At 47.0% G+C, this 20704-nt stretch overlaps 1 protein-coding gene across 1 annotated transcript in view; it reads right to left on the bottom strand.

Moving 5' to 3' along the window:
- The window catches only part of SENP6 (SUMO specific peptidase 6), a 97169-nt gene that overhangs the window by 53841 nt on the left and 22624 nt on the right, over positions 1–20704 (bottom strand). Inside the window, exons 3-5 of the mRNA XM_054162539.1 lie at positions 10163–10226; positions 8412–8554; positions 4400–4501 (exon numbers count right to left, since the gene is read on the bottom strand). Coding sequence (XP_054018514.1) covers positions 4400–4501; positions 8412–8554; positions 10163–10226 — 309 coding nt within the window. The remainder of the gene's footprint in view (positions 1–4399; positions 4502–8411; positions 8555–10162; positions 10227–20704) is intronic.

Genomic DNA, 20704 nt, shown 5'->3' with positions numbered 1-20704 from the left:
ATTGTAGCCAGGTGGGGGTTGGTCTCTTCTCCCAGGCGACCAGCACCAGAACAAGAGGACACAGTCTCAAGATGTGCCAGATGAGGTTTAGGCTGGAGATGAGAAGAAAGTTCTTCCCATACAGAGAGGCTGGCCATTGGGATGTGCTGCCCAGGGAGGTGGTGGAGTCCCCATCCCTGGAGGTGTTTAAAGAGAGCCTGGCTGAGGCACTTGGTGCCATGGTTTAGTTGATTAGATGGTGTTGGGTGATAGGTTGGACTGGATGATCTTTGAGGTCTTTTCCAAGCTGGTTACTTCTGTATTCCATATGTCAGGTTAGTTGAAACCATTTTGCCCTTGCTGATTCTGATCACTGTACCATAAAACAATTCTCCAAAGGCCAACAATGTGAAAGAACACAATTTTGTGTTGCCTGCAAATTAATGTAGGGAAAAGTGTCCACAAGACCTCACAACTCAATTTCTATGCTCCCAGCTTTTCTTTGCCATGATATATAGGTGGAATTTTAGTCTTGGTTTGTCACCCACATTCTCTGCATACATTCCTTTCTGACAAGGCATTGTCAGAGCTTAATGTTCAACTCAGCTGTTGTCTAAAATCAGGGGAGGTGGGGGGGGAAGGTATTAAAAAAACCCCAAACTAAAAATAAATTACCAAAAAAACCAATACCCACTGGAATTTTGTATTGTGAACAGTTTTCTAGTCAGGAGGGGTTAGGTATTAGGTCATAGGTTGGACTTGATGATCTTTGAGGTCTTCTCCAACCTGGTTGATTCTATGATTCTAGTCCTTTTTAAGCTATTTTTTTCTTCACAACATTGTCTTCTCATTCATAATCCCACATTTTCCATATCAAGAAGTCATAGAATCAAAGAGCCACCCAGGTTGGAAAAAACCTCAGAGATCATCAAGTCCAACCTGTTACCTAATACTTAACCCCTCCTGACAACTAAACCATGGCTCCAAGTGCCACATCCAAGCCTTTTTTTGCAGTCCTGAGCTCCCCCTGCTTTTTTAGTTAAGACAAGGGTATGACAGGAGGCCATGCTCTATTAATTTCCAATCCTCTAACTCAAACAGATGCAGAAGCTTTTTAAAAGCATTTAATTGAGTCCCCTGGAAAAAGACACTGCAATTGAAAAATCCTTTGCACAGGTTCCTCTGTAAAGCCCATCCTCAGTCAATGAGATCATGCTGGGTCTGCCATCCTCCAGCAGCAAAACATAGCTTGGAATTGTTAGGATTTCTTCCTGTCTTTCAAACTCCTAAAACATTCTTAGTGTAAGAGTTAATTCCCTGCTGTTAATGTCACAGGCTCACAGGATGTCAGGGGTTGGAAGGGACCCAAAGAGATCATCGAGTCCAACCCCCTGCCAGAGCAGGATCATACAATCTAGCTCAGGTCACACAGGAACACATCCAGATGGGGCTGGAAAAGTCTCCAGAGAAGGAGACTCCACAACCTCTCTGGGCAGCCTGTTCCAGTGCTCTGGGACCCTTACAGTAAAGAAGTTCCCCCTTGTGTTGAGGTGGAACCTGCTGTGCTGCAGCTTCCATCCATTGCTCCTTGTCCTGTCCCAGGGAGCAAGTGAGCAGAGCCTGTCCCCTCCCTCCTGACCCCCAGCCCTCAGATACTTGGAAACATTTATTAAATCCCCTCTCAGTCTTCTCTTTTCCAGACTGAAAAGCCCCAGTGAACTACAATGAACTACAATAACAACCCTAAAGAAAAGGTATTTAGAAACATTCAAGATGACTACTATCCAATTACTTCATGCAATATTCAGCCTGCCTGTATTATGCATTAGTTTGCTTTCTGCAGGTCAGACCTAAGAAGTCACTCCTGGGTTGTTGGGGTTTTTTCCCCCACATTAAACTGTAGGCTAATAAAGAAGCAAGTCCCACAGGTTAGAAAGGCAAGCAGGCAAGTCCAACATCCTCTCAAGATTCAGAATCTCAGGAGCAGACTGCCTTGCATGCTGAAGAAGCCTACAGCACTGAACTAGGTAAGCTGAATGCATGCTAACTGGCTGTTGCAAGGAACATTCTTACCACAAAGCTTAATCAAGTACACTAAGATTATTAAGGTCAGCATTCAGAGATCAGCAAACAGCAGTCTCATATGATTTTTGCTTACTTCAAATCATTGCATTTAGCACAGCAGATCAAGACTTTAGCCAGTAGAACTACAAAAGAGAAGTGAAAGTTAAGGGCACAAACACTTCTGAGACATCCCAATGCTTTGTCCTCAATGGAACACAGAGCAAAAGGACTCCGACCAGGACTGCATGAAAGAAGAGAAGAGCACAGCTGGTTCAGCCTAAATGACACTAATAAGATAAACCTCATCTTTTAGTTTGATGTGGGGGAGAAGATCTGCCAGTCCTCCTCAGTTATCCCTGCCCTGATGGGGGGAAGAGATGTAAAGAGAGGAGACCTTCTTGTGGCCTTGCAGTATCTGCAGGGGGCTCCAAGAAAGCTGGGGAGGGACTTTTGAGGGTGTTAGGGAGGGATAGGACTGGGGGGATGGAGCAAAACTAGAAATGGGTAAATTCAGATTGGATGTTAGGAAAAAGTTGTTCCCCATGAGAGTGGTGAGAGCCTGGCACAGGTTGCCCAGGGAGGTGGTGGAAGCCTCATCCCCAGAGGTTTTGAAGGCCAGGCTGGATGTGGCTGTGAGCAACCTGCTGTAGTGTGAGGTGTCCCTGCCCATGGCAGGCAGGGTTGGAACTGGCTGAGCCTTGAGGTCCCTTCCAACCCTGACAATTCTGTGATTCTATGATTCTGAAGAAAAGGGAGATCTCCAGCACTGCATGCACCATCTCTAAGGAGAAGGAAATGCCTATGCTCTTTTCCATCTATAGATACTACTACAGTTTGAAATGGAAGGAGGTAACAATGGTGTAGGTCCTCAGAGACAGGACTGCAAAGCCCATTATTCTGTCCCTTTCTTCAATGAGGAACTATCCCAGGACATGTTTGGATCACATCATCCACTCACATGAGTATAAGGGCTTTGCTCTTCTGAAGGCAGCAAATGAAAGGGAGGGAAGTGGGATGAAAGAGAGGATGATGTCTATGTATGCTCCTACCACTCCAGAAAACCTTCACTAAAGAACAGAGAGGAGAAAAAGGGGACAGAAGGCTACAAAATACTGACAGGATGAAGCACTCCTGGGCTGAAGGAAATATCATGAAGTTCAGAGCTCTGAATGGATGAATTTTGTAAGACAATTCCTTAAAGCAATGGTTAGATTCACTGGGGGTGAAAGGCCTGTTAAAAAAACACGTTTAAGAACCAACCCTGCAATTTACAGAGGCCTGAGGTAGTTCCAAGCTTTCAAAACAATGAATTCAGTATAGCTGAGTAAGAGTCTCCATTGGAGTCTCCACTAGAAATGCCAAACTTTGCTCCTGTGAAATGTCCCTGGCTTTTCTGTCTTATGCTGTCTTTACAGACTGCACAGCATCAACAGATCTGTAACTTAGCCTCTGGCTGGATTTTGTTCAAGCTGGGCTTTCTGTCAATCAGGATTTGCTGATTGTGCTGTCAGTGATGAGAATTTCTTTTGCATGCTATCTCAAAGTGCTTTCTAATTGTCTTTACCTGATGAAATGCTCTCCCACTGAACATGCACCATAGTGTGCTTTACAACTCTTAAGATTACACAACACCAAGCCCAAAACAGCAAGTTTTGTGAAACTTGAGCAATTAAGACCAAAGCTCATGATCAAGAGTGCAGCCATGGAATTACTTCTTTTTCCTGCAAGCACTTGTGGCAGTTTTTGGCTGATGCCCAGAAAAATTCCACAGAAAACAGTGGAAATTACCATTGGATGTAAAAGGAAAACAAAGGTAAGGTCTACATAATCCCACTGGGCTGTTAACTGGCATGAAGTTAGATGCACAAACTACTCTGTCTCTTCCCTCAGCTCTAGCTCTAGCTGATACCAGTTGGTGACTTCTGCTGTGCTGACCTTGGCTGCATTCTTTACTGTGGCTAAGTACCAGGAGCTACACTCTCTGCTTTCTCCTTCCTCTCTTTCCCTTGCACAGGGCAGGGTGGGGGAAGGGAGAGGGGGCAGCTAGTGGTAGTCCCCTGGCTTCATCTAGAGGAGTCTCTGTGTTGTTTATAAACAGTAAACATGTATGTTTTGTGCATATGAATTGCAGTTCATACTCCTAGATTGTAGTTTGCTTGGAACAAGAGCTTCAGTTGCTGCCACCCAAAGCTGAGCTGCTCTGCAATTCATTTTGGGGGTAATTCTCCAAATTCATGTTGGGGGGTGATTACCTAGCCCACCACAACTCTTCACAGCACAAGGAAAAGCATGAAACACAAAAAGAGGCAGGACTTGTTCTCAGCTGGGACCTCTGGAGAAACCCCTGTGGCCTTACCTTTGGGCTGCTGTTTTTACTACTGCTGTCTGTGCGTGCGCGTGGTGAAAACGCCTCCCGTGGACCACAGTCACAGGGCAAGACATGTTCTGAGTGTTTTCACTGCAAGCAGACAGAAACATGCTGTGAGGAAAGGTGGATCTGTACACTGTCTTAGCTGAAAATTGTGTTGCTCTGCTTTGACAATGACAGCCACACAGAAGACAGAATTCAGCAGGCTGGAAAAGACCTCGGAGGGGGATTGGAAATGGAAGCTCCTTGAGGCCCCTTCCGACCCTGACAATTCTGTGACTCTGCAACAGGAAGTTTAGAAACATCCTAAGTGCTCCAAACACTTCAGCTCCTCAAAACTAACTTAACAGTCAATCACAGATGTCCTGAAAGGTAAACACACTCAGCCCACATGTTTCCAAACCAAGACTGTGCAACTCCAGCTGGTCAGTTATCATTCAGACTAATTTACAGGCAGCCTTCTGTTTGATGTTGGCTCATGATGGCAGGGAGAAATAAAAAGCTGACAGCTACCTGCCCTAAATACTTGAGGCTGTCTCAAATCCTCTCTGCCTTCCAGTTTAATGTCTCTCCATGAGGTACTAGAAAAGAAAACACAGAGTGCAGGAATGCCCTCTGAAATGCTTAAGACTAAAGTCTGCAAACACATCCAGTCCCACGTTTCAGCATTTCATTTGTTGAATCTGAGCTTTGCCAGACCACTCTGATGCTGAAGCCTTAAGTCATGTGTGCCCCTGTCCCCAGAAGGAACTGCTGCTCTTGTTCCCAGAAGGAATTGGTACTCCTGTTCTCAGAAGGAACTGGTGCCCCTGTTCCCAGAAGGAATTGTTGAACAGTGCTTCTACTTTCTGCCTCACACCCCAGCAGGGAGAAACTCCAGTAGGTGCTGGAATAGACTACTGCAGCCTGCTGGGAGACTAGGTTTGAGTCAAAGCAGACTGTTCTAGATGGCACACTTAAAAGGTTCATATGGCATCAGATATGCTTCCAAGTAGGACAGTTGTAAAATACAATCTGCTCTGTAATCCTGTTCTTGGAATAGAACATGCCCACTGCAGACAGAATTACCAGAGCATTTAATCATCATGGAGCCCTAGCAAACTGCAACATGGGCACATCCAAGCTGAAACCTGGGTTTGGGAGTTTCAGCAAGTTTCAAGGGAAGCAGCATACAACACCAAAGCCAGGGCTATGGAGTGGGCAAAAAGCTCCTTGAAAGAGCAAAGTCTCCAAGAACTTACAACATATCACATTATAGCATCATAGAATCAGTCAGGGTTGGAAGGGACCACAAGGATCATGTAGTTCCAACCCCCGTGCCATGGCCCTTGCCATATTAATGATCTGTGCCTTCTAGACATGGTCTCAGCAAACCCAGAATCATTTAAAGCCCAGGCTCTGATGGAAACCAGGCTGCACTATCACATTCTGTCAGATGATCCTAGGAACTTCTTAACACCACTGATACAAGAGACACAGCACAGAGGAGTCTAGCACTGGACAGAAGGATGGATCTAGGCTGATGGATCAGGGACATAGCACACAACTACAGGCTACATTAGTTCTGCTGTTCATCAAGTCATTCTTTTGGACTAAGCAGTCCCCACCACCCCCAATAAAAACCAAGCAAACACCACAAAAAACCCCCAACAAACACACACTAAAAAAACCACCCCCCAAAAAAACCCCACAAAAACCTAGAAGGGCCTTAATGTGAGAAATTTTGATACAATTGACTGAAACCTAGCAAAGAGAAATGCAATTTAAACCAAGACTAAGTAACTACCTAAATAACTACCTTCCTCCCTACCTAAATGGCTTACTAATAACTGCCTACCTAAATAGCTAACTAATTACCTACCTGCCTACCTAAATATCTAACCAAATAACTGCCTGTCTACCTAAATATCTAAATAACTAACCAAGCAAACAACCAACCCAGAACTCTTAAGGTTAAGTTAGAGTTTGATGCTTAATTTGCTTCCCAGCTACCAGCTGGTAGTTTTTTCTCTGTTTCACATTTCTGTGCATGCAAGTGGAGATGTACAGGGGGAAAATTCTTCTCACTGTCCCTGCATAGCCTTTCTTCCTATCAATCACTCCTTGGATTTTAAGTGATATTGTACTACAGTGTTACTAATTTGAGTCAAGTCCCACTGATCTCAAGTGGTTTTAACCCCTCTACAGCAGAAAGGGTGGAAAAACATTCAATGTAGTGATAAAAATCACCATGACCAGCTCCAGAGCCCCAAGTATCTGATCTCCCTGCACTTAAATTAGTAGCTTAACTGCCTACTATCAACCTTCAGCAATTTCTCTAGTTGAAGAGCCCTCATATTGAAAGGGTAACTGCTCTGTGACAGATGCCAAAGTGGATACCAGTGCTCATGACAGACCCTGACTCTATGGATCACCATTTTTTTAGGGATCTGGGGATTCTGTTGTCCTTCATCACACATGCATCACATCATGCTACCACAGCTAAGCTTGTGATAGCAGTATGAGATCTCCTTGTACTCAACTCTGGGGAGGCCACACCTTGAGGGTTGTGTCCACTTTTGGGCACTTCAACGCAAAAGAGCTGTGGAGGTGCTGGAGCCAGGCAGGGCAGAGGAGGGCAAGGAAGCTGGGAAGGGCCTGGAGAAGAAATCTAATGAAGAGAGACTGAAGGAGCTGGGGATGGTTAGTTTGGAAAAGAGAAGGTTGAGTGGAGACCTCATTGCTCTCTACAACGCACTGAAAGGAGGTTGTGGAGAGGTTGGTGCTGCTCTCTTTTCCCAGGGAATTAGTGACATAACAAGAGGGAATGGCCTGAAGCTGCCCCTGGGTAGCTTTAGACTGGACATTAGGAACAAGAGTGGTCAGGCCTTGGAATGTGCTGGGTGGGGAGGTGGCTGAGTCCCCAAGCCTGGCTGTGTTTGAAGGTGGTTTGGATGTGCTGCTTGGGGCTGTGGTTCAGGGGTGCCCCTTGAAGAGCAGGGTTAATGGTTGGACCTGGTGATCCTGAGGGTCTTTTCCAACCTGAACATTTCTATGCTTCTGTAATTCCTGACAGCATAATCCCATTTCCATGCACACCTAATGACCACAATTGAAGATGTAGTTAAATAATGGTGGTAATATGAGATTCAAACTAATACCAAGTGCTTGTAGTAGTCACACTGGCCTACACACATCCATTATTCTCCACTAAATTCCTTCATTAATGACAGTTTAATAAGGAGGTGGCTACTTTTCCATTGAAATTTGGCATCCAGCTGCTTCTAGGCTGCACTTCAGATGAAAGACTCCCAGAGAAAGTTACATGAATGTATGACTTTTTATTATATACCAAAGAAATCAGTCTGTTCCAAGCCAGAGACAGTAGTAACAAGCAAGTACAGCACTGAATGCTTAAACACTGCTCCTGTCAGCTCTGAATGCAAGTGGCAGTCTCCAGCTATCATGCAGGATTGACTCCTCAATCAAATTATGTCTTGCAGTAAGGAAAACAGAAACTGCACCCTGAGTTAACTTGGCAATTCATAGAATGGGTTGGCTTGGAAGGGACCTTCAGGATCACCTAGTTAAAACCTCCCTGGCATGGACACCTTGAACTAGACCAAATAGCTCAAGGACTCATCCACCCTGGCCTTGAGCACCTCCAGGGAGTGGGCATCCATGACCTGCCTAGGCAATTCACAGTCAGGGAAAGAAGAAATTCCTGACAGGGATGTTAGAAATATTGTTTTACCTCCTAGCACTGCAGAGAGGAAACAGTAACACATGCAAACAAGCTTGGTATGGCACTGACCAGTATGCCAAGTGAATGCTCTAACTCTATTACACCAATATTCTGCTGTTTTATAGTTACTCCACAAGTTGGATGACCTTAGCAATCTACTCTTCTGTCTCTGCTTCTTAAGATGCACAGCAAATAACGCAAATGTACCACAAGTTCTGCACAAAGAGCTCGATTCCCATCAGTGATCAAGGAGGTAAGTAGATGTAAATGCAATACCTCAGTTTCTTGCTGTTCCCCATCATGTTGAGGCCAATTGCATTGCCTTTAAAAAGTCTCAAGCTGCCAGTTTTGCCTCGCCTCGAGTATGACTTTATGGAGTCACCGCTGGTGCCGACAGCTCCGGGCCGCCAACGAACTGACTGCAAAGGCAAGGTCACACAGGTCACAACACTTGCATAGAAGTCACAAGGGAAAAGTTTATCACAAATGATGTAAATAACTCTTACTTTGGCATCACATTCAGACAGCTCTTGTACCAAATGTCATGTAAAATATAGCCCATCTATGCCATCATTGCCAGGGAGCCCTCGCTAAACAAAGTACGGCTCTTTCGAGAGAGGTTCTGCTCCCCCTCTGCTCTGCCCTGCTGAGGCCACATCTGGAGCCTTCTGTCCACTTCTGGGGCCCTCAAGTCAAGAAGGACCTTAGGGAACTGCTTGAAAGAGCCCAGAACAGAGCCACAAAGATGCTGAAGGCAGTGGAAGATCTTCCTTATGTGGTGAGCCTGAGGGAGCTGAGGGCTCTGGAGCTTGGAGAGGAGGAGCCCGAGAGATGACCTCATTGTTGGTGCTAAAGCTGTGCAGGGGCAGTGGCCAGAGGCTGGAGCCAGGCTCTGCTGGGGGCTGCCCAATGCCAGCACAAGGGGCAGTGGTGGAAGCTGAGGCAGAGGAAGTGCCATGGAAACAGAAGGGAAAATTTTGCCACTGTGAGGGTGAGAGAAGCCTGGAAGAGGCTGCCCAGTGGGGCTGTGGAGTCTCCCTCTCTGGAGATACTCAAGACCTGCTTGGATGTGTTCCTGTGGGATCTGGTCTAGGTGACCCCGCTCTGGCAGGAGGGGTTGGACTGGATGAGCTTTTGAGGTCCCTTTCAGCCCCTAACATTCTGTGATTTCAAAGTATGAAGCATCCAGCAGCTGTAAGCTATGTTAGCAGACATAAAAAAATCCACAAAAAGCCTCAGCTTTACTCATCCATCTTCTCCTTGCATACATACACACGTATGAATGCACACAGAATTAAGGATCTGACAGTAAGTAGGCATGAGACATACAACTACTATTTTTCATTGAAAAATATCATCCCATTAATGATAATTGTCTCAACTGAAAATCAGTTATTCACAGGCTCACAGGATGTTAGGGGTTGGAAGAGACCTCCAGAGATCATCGAGTGCAAGCCTCCTGCCAAAGCAGGATCACAAGTACAGGCCATACAGGAATGCATTCAGTCAGGTTTTGAAAGCCTCCAGAGAAGGAGACTCCACAACCTGTCTGGGCAGCCTGCTCCAGTGCTCTGTGACCCTCAAAGGAAAGAAGTTTCTCCTCACTCTGAGCTGGCACACTTTTTGTGTTGCAGCTTGTACCTGCTGTTACTTATCCTATTACTGAGTGCCACCAAAAAGAGCCTGGCACCCTAACCTTGACTCCCATCCCTCATCTATTTATAGACATTGATCACACTCCATCTCAGCCTTCTCCTCTCAAGACTAAACAGTCCCAGGGCTCTCATTCTTCATAGGAGAGATGTTCAAGTCTCTTAATCACCTTCATGGCTCTCTGCTGGGCTCTTCAGAAGATGCCACAAACCAAGATGCACAGGAATAAGAGGCACAAAACCCTTGAGTGTCCACAGAAAGACAGCTGGAGCTTCTGTTGCTATGTCAACACAAACTTTCACTTGGTAACACTGCAAGGGTTTACAAACCTAGCAAGCTTTAAAGACACACTTTCACCACAAGACAGAACTTACCTTTCTCTCTTCACTAGGACTGAAAGGCCCATCGCTGTCATCTACGCTGAGCAGGTTTGCCTCGCTGCATACGTGGGGGAGAGGGAAAAAGAGACATTGTAATGCAGCAGAGCACCAGCAAAACACTGTAAACACACTAGGGGCTTGATTTTGCCTTGCCTCTTTAAATGTCAAGGTACCAGAGAGAGAGACAGAGACAGAATTAGGGCAGGATAGACCAGGATAGGATAGGACAGAATAGACCAGGATAGGATAGGACAGAATAGACCAGGATAGGATAGGATTAACCAGGTTGGAAAAGACCTTTGAGATCATCCAGTCCAACCTATCACCCAGCACCATCTAATCAACTAAACCATGGCACCAAGTGCCTCAGCCAGGCTCTTCTTAAACACCCCCAGTGATGGTGACTCCACCACCTCCCTGGGCAGCACATCCCTAGGGCCAATCTCTCTTTCTGGGAAGAACTTCTTCCTAACATCCAGAAAGAGAGAGACAGAGAGGGAGTGAGGGAGATAGAGACAGAGAGGGAGATTAGAGAAAGAGAGATAGAGAGATATGGAGGGGGAGGTGCAGGATAGATAGGGGGAGGCAAAGACAGGGAGGGAGGGAGATGGATAGACACAGAGAGAGAGAGATACACACTGAAAGCAACAGGAATCTAAAAAGGCTAATGTAGTGCTCTGGATACATTATGTGAACCTCAAGTGTACATCAAACTATTTCACAACAAGGCAAAATTCAAAGGCTGTTATTACTTCACAACAGAGCACTACTGAGCCTTCACTCTGGGTCCAGCAACATGACTGGCATGATGTAGGATTCTCTACACAATCTTATGCAGAAATTGAGTCAGATAGTAAATTAACTTATAAAAGCATGCTCTTGGTTTGTTCATGCACATCAATATTCATGTCTTTTAAAACCACAAGCTTCACGGTGCTTTAGGAGAACTGCTTAAGTATAACCAGATTTTATCCCAGAGCAACTACTGCCAAAACAGGCTTCCCTAAACCCAGCATGTTCAGTTCGGCTCAGCTGCTCCTGAAAATGTGTTTCTTTTGTACCTGGATCTGTGATCTTCAACCACTGTAAGGGGGAAGAAGGTACAAAGAAAGGAACCCACCCAAAACCTACTCTTTTTAGTAGCAGGCAATTACCTACAAATAAGCTTAAGTATTTAAATTAAACCCCCAAGCAGACATTTGATACTCTCAAAACCAAGATTAGGCTAAAACATTCTAGCTTCCAGGAGAAGCCACCTACAGATAATCCCTCCTTACCAACCCTGATAATGTTTCTCCTCTCGAGTGCAACAAAACCATCAACTTTTAGCCAACTTGTAATTGCATGGGGTTGGGGAGTGTTCACTGAGATCATTCAAGCAGGAATTACTGAAGAATAGAAACAGTTCCCAGGAAACAGTTACAGAAGAGAAACAATGAGGGGGATGAAGGTGGAAACATTTTCCAGTGCACCGCAGGACGGCTAAGGCATCATCGAGTTCAACTCCCCTGCAGCAAGCAGGGACATCCCCAACTGCAGCAGGTGACTCACAGCCCCATCAAGACTGACCTTGAACGTCTCCAGGGATGGGGCCCATGCACTAAGCCTCATTTCCTAAGCACTTATTCCATGTCAAGAGTCCCCTCGGTGCCACAATTTATCCCTACACCTCATGCAATACAGACATCCCTACATCAAAGAGAAGAGTTCCTGACTCACAGGGTGAGAACTGCAGACCCTGGAACTTTCAAGAGATAAGAATGTGCTACAGCTGGTTTTGCTATGGGATGTAGATGGAATGCTTAGGCTGGATGTTAGGAAGAAGTTCTTCCCAGCAAGAGAGATTGGCCATTGGGATGTGCTGCTCAGGGAGGTGGTGGAGTCACCATCCCTGGAAGTGTTTTAAAAGAGCCTGGCTGAGGCACTTGGTGCCATGGTTTAGTTGATTAGATGGTGTTGGGTGACAGGTTGGACTGGAGGATCTCCAAGGTCTTTTCCAAGCTGGTTAATTCTGTATTCTGCAAACACTTAGCCCATAGCATTGTTGTACTTTCCTTTTGTTTACAGACCACAACAATTCTGGATGCTTAGTGGTAGAACAAAGAGTGCAGTGGATCGCTGTTCATTTCCAATGGAAAGGGTTACAAAGCCCAGAGAATCACAGAATACTTTAGTTGAAAGGGACCTTAAAGATCATCCAGTTCCAATCCCCCTAGCATGAGCAGCTACAGTTCCTACCAGACCAGGTTGCTCAGAGCCTCATCCAGCCTGGTATTAAACACTACCAGGGTGCCTACAATGCCTCTGTGCAACCCATCCCAGCGTCTCACCACCCTCATAGTCAAGAGCTTCTTCCTAATGACCAAACTAAGTGTACTCTGCTCTAGTTTAACACCACTGCCCCATGCCCTCTCAGCCCCATAAAGAGCACAGTTGTACTTCTGCACTGACTATCCATGGATATTAACATTTAAAAAACACTGGAAGCTATTTTTTAACTCTCAGGATGGATGATTCCTTCAAGGGAGGCTTACTGAGCTTGCTCAGCCTTTCCCTCAGAAGACAATGAGTTTAACTGTATCAGAAAAGTTCCAGAAGCTAAAGAACAAAAAAGCCACCCCTGCAGCACAGGCATGGACAGCAATCGACAGTGCCCACAGCTCTGCCATTCACCTACTCTGCTGGCCCAGCCAGACTGCTGGAGGGCTAAGCAATGCTTCACAAGATAAAGCCTTGAGGGGTGTTAAGGGGTAGCAACGGCACATTAAGCTTAAAAGAAGGCAGAGTGTGTTGAGAGAGAGAACAAATGGCTTGCTACAGTATTACTCTTTTCCTTTGCTAATTACAAAGTGAATACCCCAGGGTGTCCTCAAAAGGAAAAGGGTTACCAGAGGTTCCAGATTTCACAAGCAGGGATGGGGGAGAGGCGGTGTCCCCCCTGGGTAAGCACCGGCTGGTCCCAAAGACAGCAGGAGCACGGAGATAAGGGAAATTTCTGCCTTCCTAGGTAAAGTTAGCAGTGAGGAAATGACTGCTCTGTCTTGTTACTAGCTCGTATGTAACGCCCAGTTTACGCCTCAGAAAGTGTGAGCCTCTTTGCATCACCTTGCCAGCACCTGACCCTGCACAGGACTGCAATGAACTTGGCACTCAGCTCTGGGGAGGCCACACCTCCACTATTCGGTTCAGTTCCAAGCACCTCAATCCAAGAGAGCTGTGGAGGTGCTGGAACCAGGGCAGAGGAGAGCAAGGAAGCTGGGAAGGGCCTGGAGAAGAAATCTGATGGAGAGACTGAAGGAGCTGGGGAAGGTTAGTGGGAAACAGAGGAGGCTGAGGGGAGACCTCCTGGCTGTCTACAGCTCCCTGCAAGGAGGTTGTGGAGAGGCTGCTGCTGCTCTCTTCTCACGGGTAATTAATGACAGAACAAGAGGGAACAGCCTCAAGCTGCCACTGGGAAGGTTTAGACTGGACAGTAGGAAACACTTTTTTCACTGAAAGAGTGGTGAGGGATTGGAATGTGCTGGGCAGGGAGGTGGTGGAGTCCCCAAGGCTGGCTGTGTTTGAAGGTGGTTTGGCTGTGGTGCTTGGGGCTATGGTTTAGGGGTGACCCTTGCAGGGTAGGGTTCTGGGTTGGACTTGGTGATCCTGAGGGCCTTTCCCAACCTGAGTGTTTCTGTGATTCTGTGATCTTGTCTCTGTGTGTGGACTGGACTTGGCACACTGGCTGGAGAACCTATGTCTGGGACAAGATCCTTTCACTTCTAGACATGTTTTCCTTCTGCTCCAGTTCACACAAAACTCATTTGAAATCTTCACAATGGCCTTTCAGAGAGGCTCTACTTCCAGGGCTCCAAGTTGCCACAGTACCTGCCCCCATCTGAACAAGGTGTGTTTGGCTAGGTGAAGGACAGCACTGGAAAATAACCAAACACTGAAAACAGCCTTAAATCAAACTGAACAAGAATAACTTGATGCAATTAAGATGACATGACTAGAAAAACACTTGGGAATTGGATGCTCTTCAAGAGCCAACAGGTTTAGATTGCAGAGCATGTGAAGTACATGCCTCAGCAGCAGGAAAGCTGGGTTTGTCTCAGAGCAGAGCACACAGCAACTGAGCAATGTCTGTTTGCTCATGTATCACATGCTAACAGTTGCCTGATTAAAAGATGTAATTTGTACAGACTGGAAAAAAACACAACCCCACAGCACTACAGCACACTCCCACAGAGCAGACTAGGACATTCTAACACCACTGAAATGAAGTCTCAGAGGTCTTACTGGGAGGACAGCATCCCTCCATACTCTGGCACTTTGAAGCAGGAAACCAGAGAGAAAGATTTCCACATCAGAACAACAGGATCACAGAACTGTCAGGGTTGGAAGGGATCTTAAGGCTCAGCCAGTTCCAGCCCCCCTGCCATAGGCAGGGACACCTCACACTGCAGCAGGTTGCTCACAGCCACATCCAGCCTGGCTTTCAAAACCTCCAGGCTTGAGGCTTCCACCACCTCCCTGGGCAACCCGTGCCAGGCTCTCACCACCCTCATGGGGAACAACTTCTTCCTCACATCCAATCTCAATCTCCCCACTTCTAGTTTTGCTCCATCCCCCCCAGTCCTGTCCCTCCCTGACACCCTCAAAAGTCCCTCCCCAGCTAGTGATGGTTTCCAGCAGTTCAAATGATAAGATCATCACCAATTAAAGTCTCCACTTCAAAAAACTAATTAAAGAATCAGTAATTTAGGCAAACAGAGTTCTTTCCAAAGGGCATCTCAAGAGTCTGCATTCAAATTTAGACAGTAAGAACCCCACCCAGACCTCTGTTTACTTATCACTTGTTTAATGTTTTAAAACATGCAGTGTCCAATACACCTCAGTTTAACAGACCACACTTTTACTACTGTCTACAAGCAGCTCAAACTTAAACCAGAGACACACAGAATGGCATGGGTTGGAAATGACCTCCAAAGCTCATCCACTCCAACCTCTTCTGCACTCAGCAGGGACATCCCCAACTAGATCAGGCTGCCCAGGGCCTCATCAAGCCTCACTTTGAATATCTCCAGGGATGGGGCCTCAAGCACCTCCCTGGGCAACCTGTGCCAGTGTTCCACTACCCTCATAGTAAAGAACTTCTTCCTAACACCTAATCTCAATCTGCTCTTCTCTACTTTGAAGCCCTTGTCCCTGCTCCTGTCACTGGCCTTTGCAAACAGTCTCCATCCTTCTTGTAGCCCCCTTCAGGTCCTGCCAGGCTGCTCTTACATCTTAGCTCCCCAGAGCCTTCTCTTCTCCAGGCTGAACACCCCCATCTCCTCAGCCTGTCCTCACAGCAGAGCTGCTCCAGCCCCCTGAGCATTTTTGGGTCCCTCCTCTGGACCCCCTCCATCAGGTCCCTGTCCTTCCTATATTGAGGGGTCCAGAGCTGGATGCAGTACTCCAGGTCTTACCAGAGCAGAGCAAAGTGGCAGAATCACCTCTCTGGCTCTGCTGGCCACACATCTGTTGAGGCAGCCCAGGATGTGATTTGCCTTCTGTGCTGCAAGCTCACACTGCCTGCTCCTGGCCAGCTTCTCCTCCATCAGCACCCCCCAAAGTGCTTTCCCACAGGGCTGCTTTCTATCCCCTCCTCCCCCAGTCTGTACTGATAAGGAGGATTGTTCCTCTGCTACCTGATCACTCCAAGGAGCTGCAATCACACATCCATCAACTCCCAACTGATCCAGTCATGTTTCAAATGTAAACAGAATTTCTTTCTGAACTCTCTCCCATACCCAACCAGGAGTCTGCCCCCCGCTGCTGACAGGGTGGTAGGCAGCACATGTTGGAAAGCCCTGACACCAGAGGCCCAGCAGAAGCAGTGATGTTATTCAACTGATGCACAAAGCCACCCTGCTCAAAATAACCTTAACTAATGCTGCTGCAAATTAAGAGCTGAGGCTCTGAACAAGAAGTTCTTCAAGAACTTCAAGGTTAGTGCCTTACTGACAGGGTCACAGGAAAGAAGCAAAACCCAGCAGCCAGAGAAACATGGAGGGGCCTGGAGAAAGGGATACAAATGTACTGGGAAAAAAGCTGAAGCAAAATAAAAGTGTAAACACTATCATTGCTTTTGCAGTCAGAACTACAAGGGAACAAGCAGCTTATCCCTCACAATAAAAAGGGGGGAAAAACACTTTAGAAAGAAAAAGTTAAGAAAGGAGACCACAGTGCAAATAAATGGCACCCCCTGATTTGTATTCAGCCCTTTGGTAAGGCTAACACTGAACAAGTCTCAGTGGAAGGCACCTCAGCAGGAGGGGAAACTGCTTTAATTAGAAGGTGTCAGAGCACTGGAACAGGCTGCCCAGAGAGACTGTGGAGTCTCCTGCTCTGGAGCCTTTCAAGCCCCACCTGGATGCACTCCTCTACAAGTTGATCCAGGCAAATGTGCTCCAGCAGGGGAGTTGGACTACATGATCCCCAGAGGGCCCTTCCAAGCCCTAACATTCTCTGAGTCTGGGATTCTATGAAGGCCCAAGCCTGGACTAGCCCAAAAACCAAACAGTAGGGCAGCCAGGAGAGGACTGGGTCCATCAGCTTACAAATCCACTTTGTGGCATATGAAGATGTACTTCAAAAGCATTTACCTTGACATTAAAAACACCTAAATAGAAATTATCCAAGACCCTTCAAGAAGAATCACCTGCAAAGCTGGAAAGCACCTTCTAACCTGTTCATTTCAGACATCAAGTTAATTAACAACATACAGCTTTGGCCATGTCTGTATAAGTCCCCCAACCTCTCATGGCCTCTGCTACACAGGGAACATCTCCATCATTGACTCTCTGATTACTTGCCAGCAAACTTGCCAAGGGTGTCCATGCCAGTGGCACTGAGTGCACCCTTAGCAGGTTTGCTGAGGACACCAAGCTGGGTGGTGCAGCAGACACACCAGAGGGAAGGGATCCATCCAGAGGGACCTGGACAGGATGGAGAGGTGAGCCCATGACAACCTCATGAGGTTCAACAAGACCAAGGGCAAGGTCCCACATCCAGGTCAGGGCAATGCCAGGCACCAGTATAGGCTGGGCAGGGACTAGCTTGAGAGCAGCCCTCAAGAAAAGGACCTGGGGGTGCTGGGGGAGGAGAAGCTCAACAGGAGCCAGCAGGGAGCACTTGCAGCCCAGAGAGCCAATGACATCCTGGGGTGCATCAAGAGGAGCACAGCCAGCAGGGCCAGGGAGGTGATTCTCCCCCTCTGCTCTGCTCTGGAGAGAATCCACCTGGAACACTGTGTCCAGTTCTGGAGCCCCTATTAGAGGAAGGATCTGGAGGTGCTGGAAGCATGTCCAGAGAAGGGCCACAAGGCTGAGCACAAGGCTGGAGCTGCTCTGCTATGAGGACAGACTCAGGGAGTTGGGGTTGTGCAGTCTGGAGAAGAGAAGGCTCCGAGGAGACCTTCTTGTGGCTTTCCAGTCTCTGAAGGAGGCTCCAAGAAAGCTGGGGAGGGACTTTTGAGGGTGTCAGGGAGGTAAAGTACTGGGGGGGGATGGAGCAAAATTAGAAATTAGTAGATTCAGATTGGATGTGAGGAAGAAGTTGTTCCCCATGAGGGTGGTGAGAGCCTGGCACAGGTTGCCCAGGGAGGTGGTGGCAGCCTCATCTCTGGAGGTTTTGAAGGGGGCTTGGAGCTGGCTGATCCTTGAGGTCCCTTCCAACCCTGACAATGCTGTGGTTCTATGATTCTAAATGCAGCAGGCTGCAAGCACTGCTAGCAAATATCAGCATACCACAGGGAAAGGCATTTTATCAGAGCAGCTAGAGTGCTTACTTATAGCACAGTACACCCAAAACACCAGAGGGACAATGTTCCACCTTTATACTGCAGCAATTCTTAGAAGTGCAGCTGCTAGTATTTGAAATGTCCTGTGAAGGGTAAAGGGAATTCAGAAAGAAGAAAGTCAAATTTGTTCATTTTCTGGAGAGTCTCTTCTGTCAGTGTTTTGTCATACAAAGGTAAATGAATCAGCAAAACACAGAGATTATCTGGAAATGCTCAAAGCTTACAATCCCATTAAGAAACACAAAAAACCCCACCCAGGTGCTACCAAAAGTAAGTATGTGGGCAGCTTAAAACATGCAGCTGCTTGAAGGGAAAGAGAGAAGCTGCCTGAAATAGCCCAGGTGGCCAAGAAGGCCAAGGGCATCCTGGCCTGCATCAGGAACAGTGTGGCCAGCAGGAGCAGGGAACTCATTCTGCCCTGTGCTCAGCACTGGTTACGCCACACCTGGAGTCCTGTGTCCAGTTCTGGGCTCCTCAGGTTAGGGAAAGATGTTGAGATGCTGGAAGGTGTCCAGAGAAGGGCAACAAAGCTGGGGAGGGGTCTGGAGCACAGCCCTGTGAGGAGAGGCTGAGGGAGCTGGGGCTGCTTAGCCTGGAGAAGAAGAGGCTCAGGGGAGACCTCATTGCTCTCTCCAACTCCCTGAAGGGAGGTTGTAGCCAGGTGGGGGTTGGTCTCTTCTCCCAGGCGACCAGCACCAGAACAGGAGGACACAGTCTCAAGCTGTGCCAGGGGAGGTTTAGGCTGGAGGTTAGGAAGAAGTTCTTCTCAGAGAGATTGGCCATTGGAATGTGCTGCCCAGGGAGGCGGTGGAGTCACCATCCCTGGAGGAGTTTAAGAAGAGCCTGGCTGAGGCACTTGGTGCCATGGTTGAGTTGATCAGATGGTGTTGGGTGATAGGTTGGACTGGATGATCTCTGAGGTCTTTTCCAACCTGGTTAATTGTCTTCTGTAAATGGTACCAGAAGATAGGTAAGCAAAACAAGGCAGGACCTCCAGTTTAAATCCATTTTCAACTACTCTTTTTATCTGTACTTCCAGGCAAAATTCTGCATCACTGACAGCTACAAAAGTGAATTACTGATGTGAGCAGCTAAGATCATTTCAGCACTGGCTATGGGAAAACTGTTTCTCATACAGAATACTTGAAAAGAAGGAAAAAAAAACCCTCAGAAACACCACCTGCAAATCAGGTATGACTGCAGAACACATTTGTGCCATCATTATTTCCCCTCTCTTTATTATCTCTACACTGCACATCTCTCACTGCTGCTTAGGTCAACAGCAGCTGGGGTCAGATGGAACAGAGCAGGAAATTACTAGAAGATGAAAAGTTGCTGTGCTCACCAATGTTGAGTCACTTTTATTTCTGAAGACAAGCAAAATGCAAACACTAACTGTACTGTACTGCATGTACTGCTGCTACACTTGAAGCATATTATTGTGTCCCAGAACTGGATGCTAATGAAAAAGCCCCAAGCTCAATAATTTTGTAGAACTAAAATAACTTCAGTTTGAGAACATTTTAAAGAGTGATTTTCATTTCTGCTACAGTTCTGTTTGGACAAAAGCTCTGAATGCTTACCCCACTTCAATGAACTCCTGAGCTCATTCTCTAGCTACTGAAACTTGAAATTTCTTGGAAGTTTTTGTAAGGTTACAGCATAGAATCATAGACTGATCTGGGTTGGAAGGGACCTCCAAAGCTCATCCAGTCCAAGCCCCTCTGCACCCAGCAGGGACAGCCCCAACTACATCAGGTTGCCCAGAGCCCTGTCCAGCCTCACCTTGAATATTTCCAAGGAAGGGGCTCCAACCACCTCCCTGGGCAACCTGTGCCAGTGTTCCATCACCCTCATAGTAAAGAACTTGTTCCTAGCATCCAATCTCAATCTGCTCTGCTCTAGTTTTCTAGGACCATTGTCCCTGGTCCTGCCACTGCAGGCCTTTGCAAACAGTCTCTCTCTCCATCCTTTCTGTAGCTCCTTTCAGGTCCTGGCAGGCTGCTATTAGGTCTCCCCAGAGCCTCCTCTTCTCCAGGCTGAACACCCCCAGCTCCCTCAGGCTGCTGCAGCCTAAGTGATTGTGTGTTTACTTCCTTATCTCCCCTCCAAGATATTTAGCAGAATATCACAAGATAGAAATTAATATAAGAATGCTTTCTGAACATAGCCACAGGATTCATTTTCTCCTTACCAGAGAACCATGGCATCCTTTTGAAACTCACAGGTCCTACTCTCTAAATACCTAAGAATAACAAATAAACCTTAAATGCACTCTTCATGCAGGAAACTTGTTGACAGTTCATTAGTCTCTTTGTAAATACACACACTAATAGCAACACAACACAGCAACAATGAAAGTCACAAGTACAATGTATGTATTCAAGGTTGTAGCCAGCTGGGGGTTGGTCTCTTCTCCCAGGCACCCAGCACCAGAACAAGAGGACACAGTCTCAAGCTGTGCCAGGGGAGGTTCAGGCTGGAGGTGAGGAGAAAGTTCTTCCCAGAAAGAGAGATTGGCCATTGGGATGTGCTGCCCAGGGAGGTGGTGGAGTCCCCATCCCTGGAGGTGTTCAAAAAGGGACTGGATGTGGCACTTGGAGCCATGGTTTAGTTGTCAGGAGGTGTTAGGTAATAGGTTGGACTGGATGATCTGTGAGGTCTTTTCCTACCTGGCTGATCCTGTGATTCTATGTTACACATAGAGG

Source organism: Dryobates pubescens, chromosome 6 (assembly GCF_014839835.1).
Source record: "Dryobates pubescens isolate bDryPub1 chromosome 6, bDryPub1.pri, whole genome shotgun sequence".
Taxonomy (NCBI): Eukaryota; Metazoa; Chordata; class Aves; order Piciformes; family Picidae; genus Dryobates; species Dryobates pubescens.
Note: the sequence above shows the minus strand (reverse complement) of the source record. Positions and strands in the feature narration are given on the sequence as shown.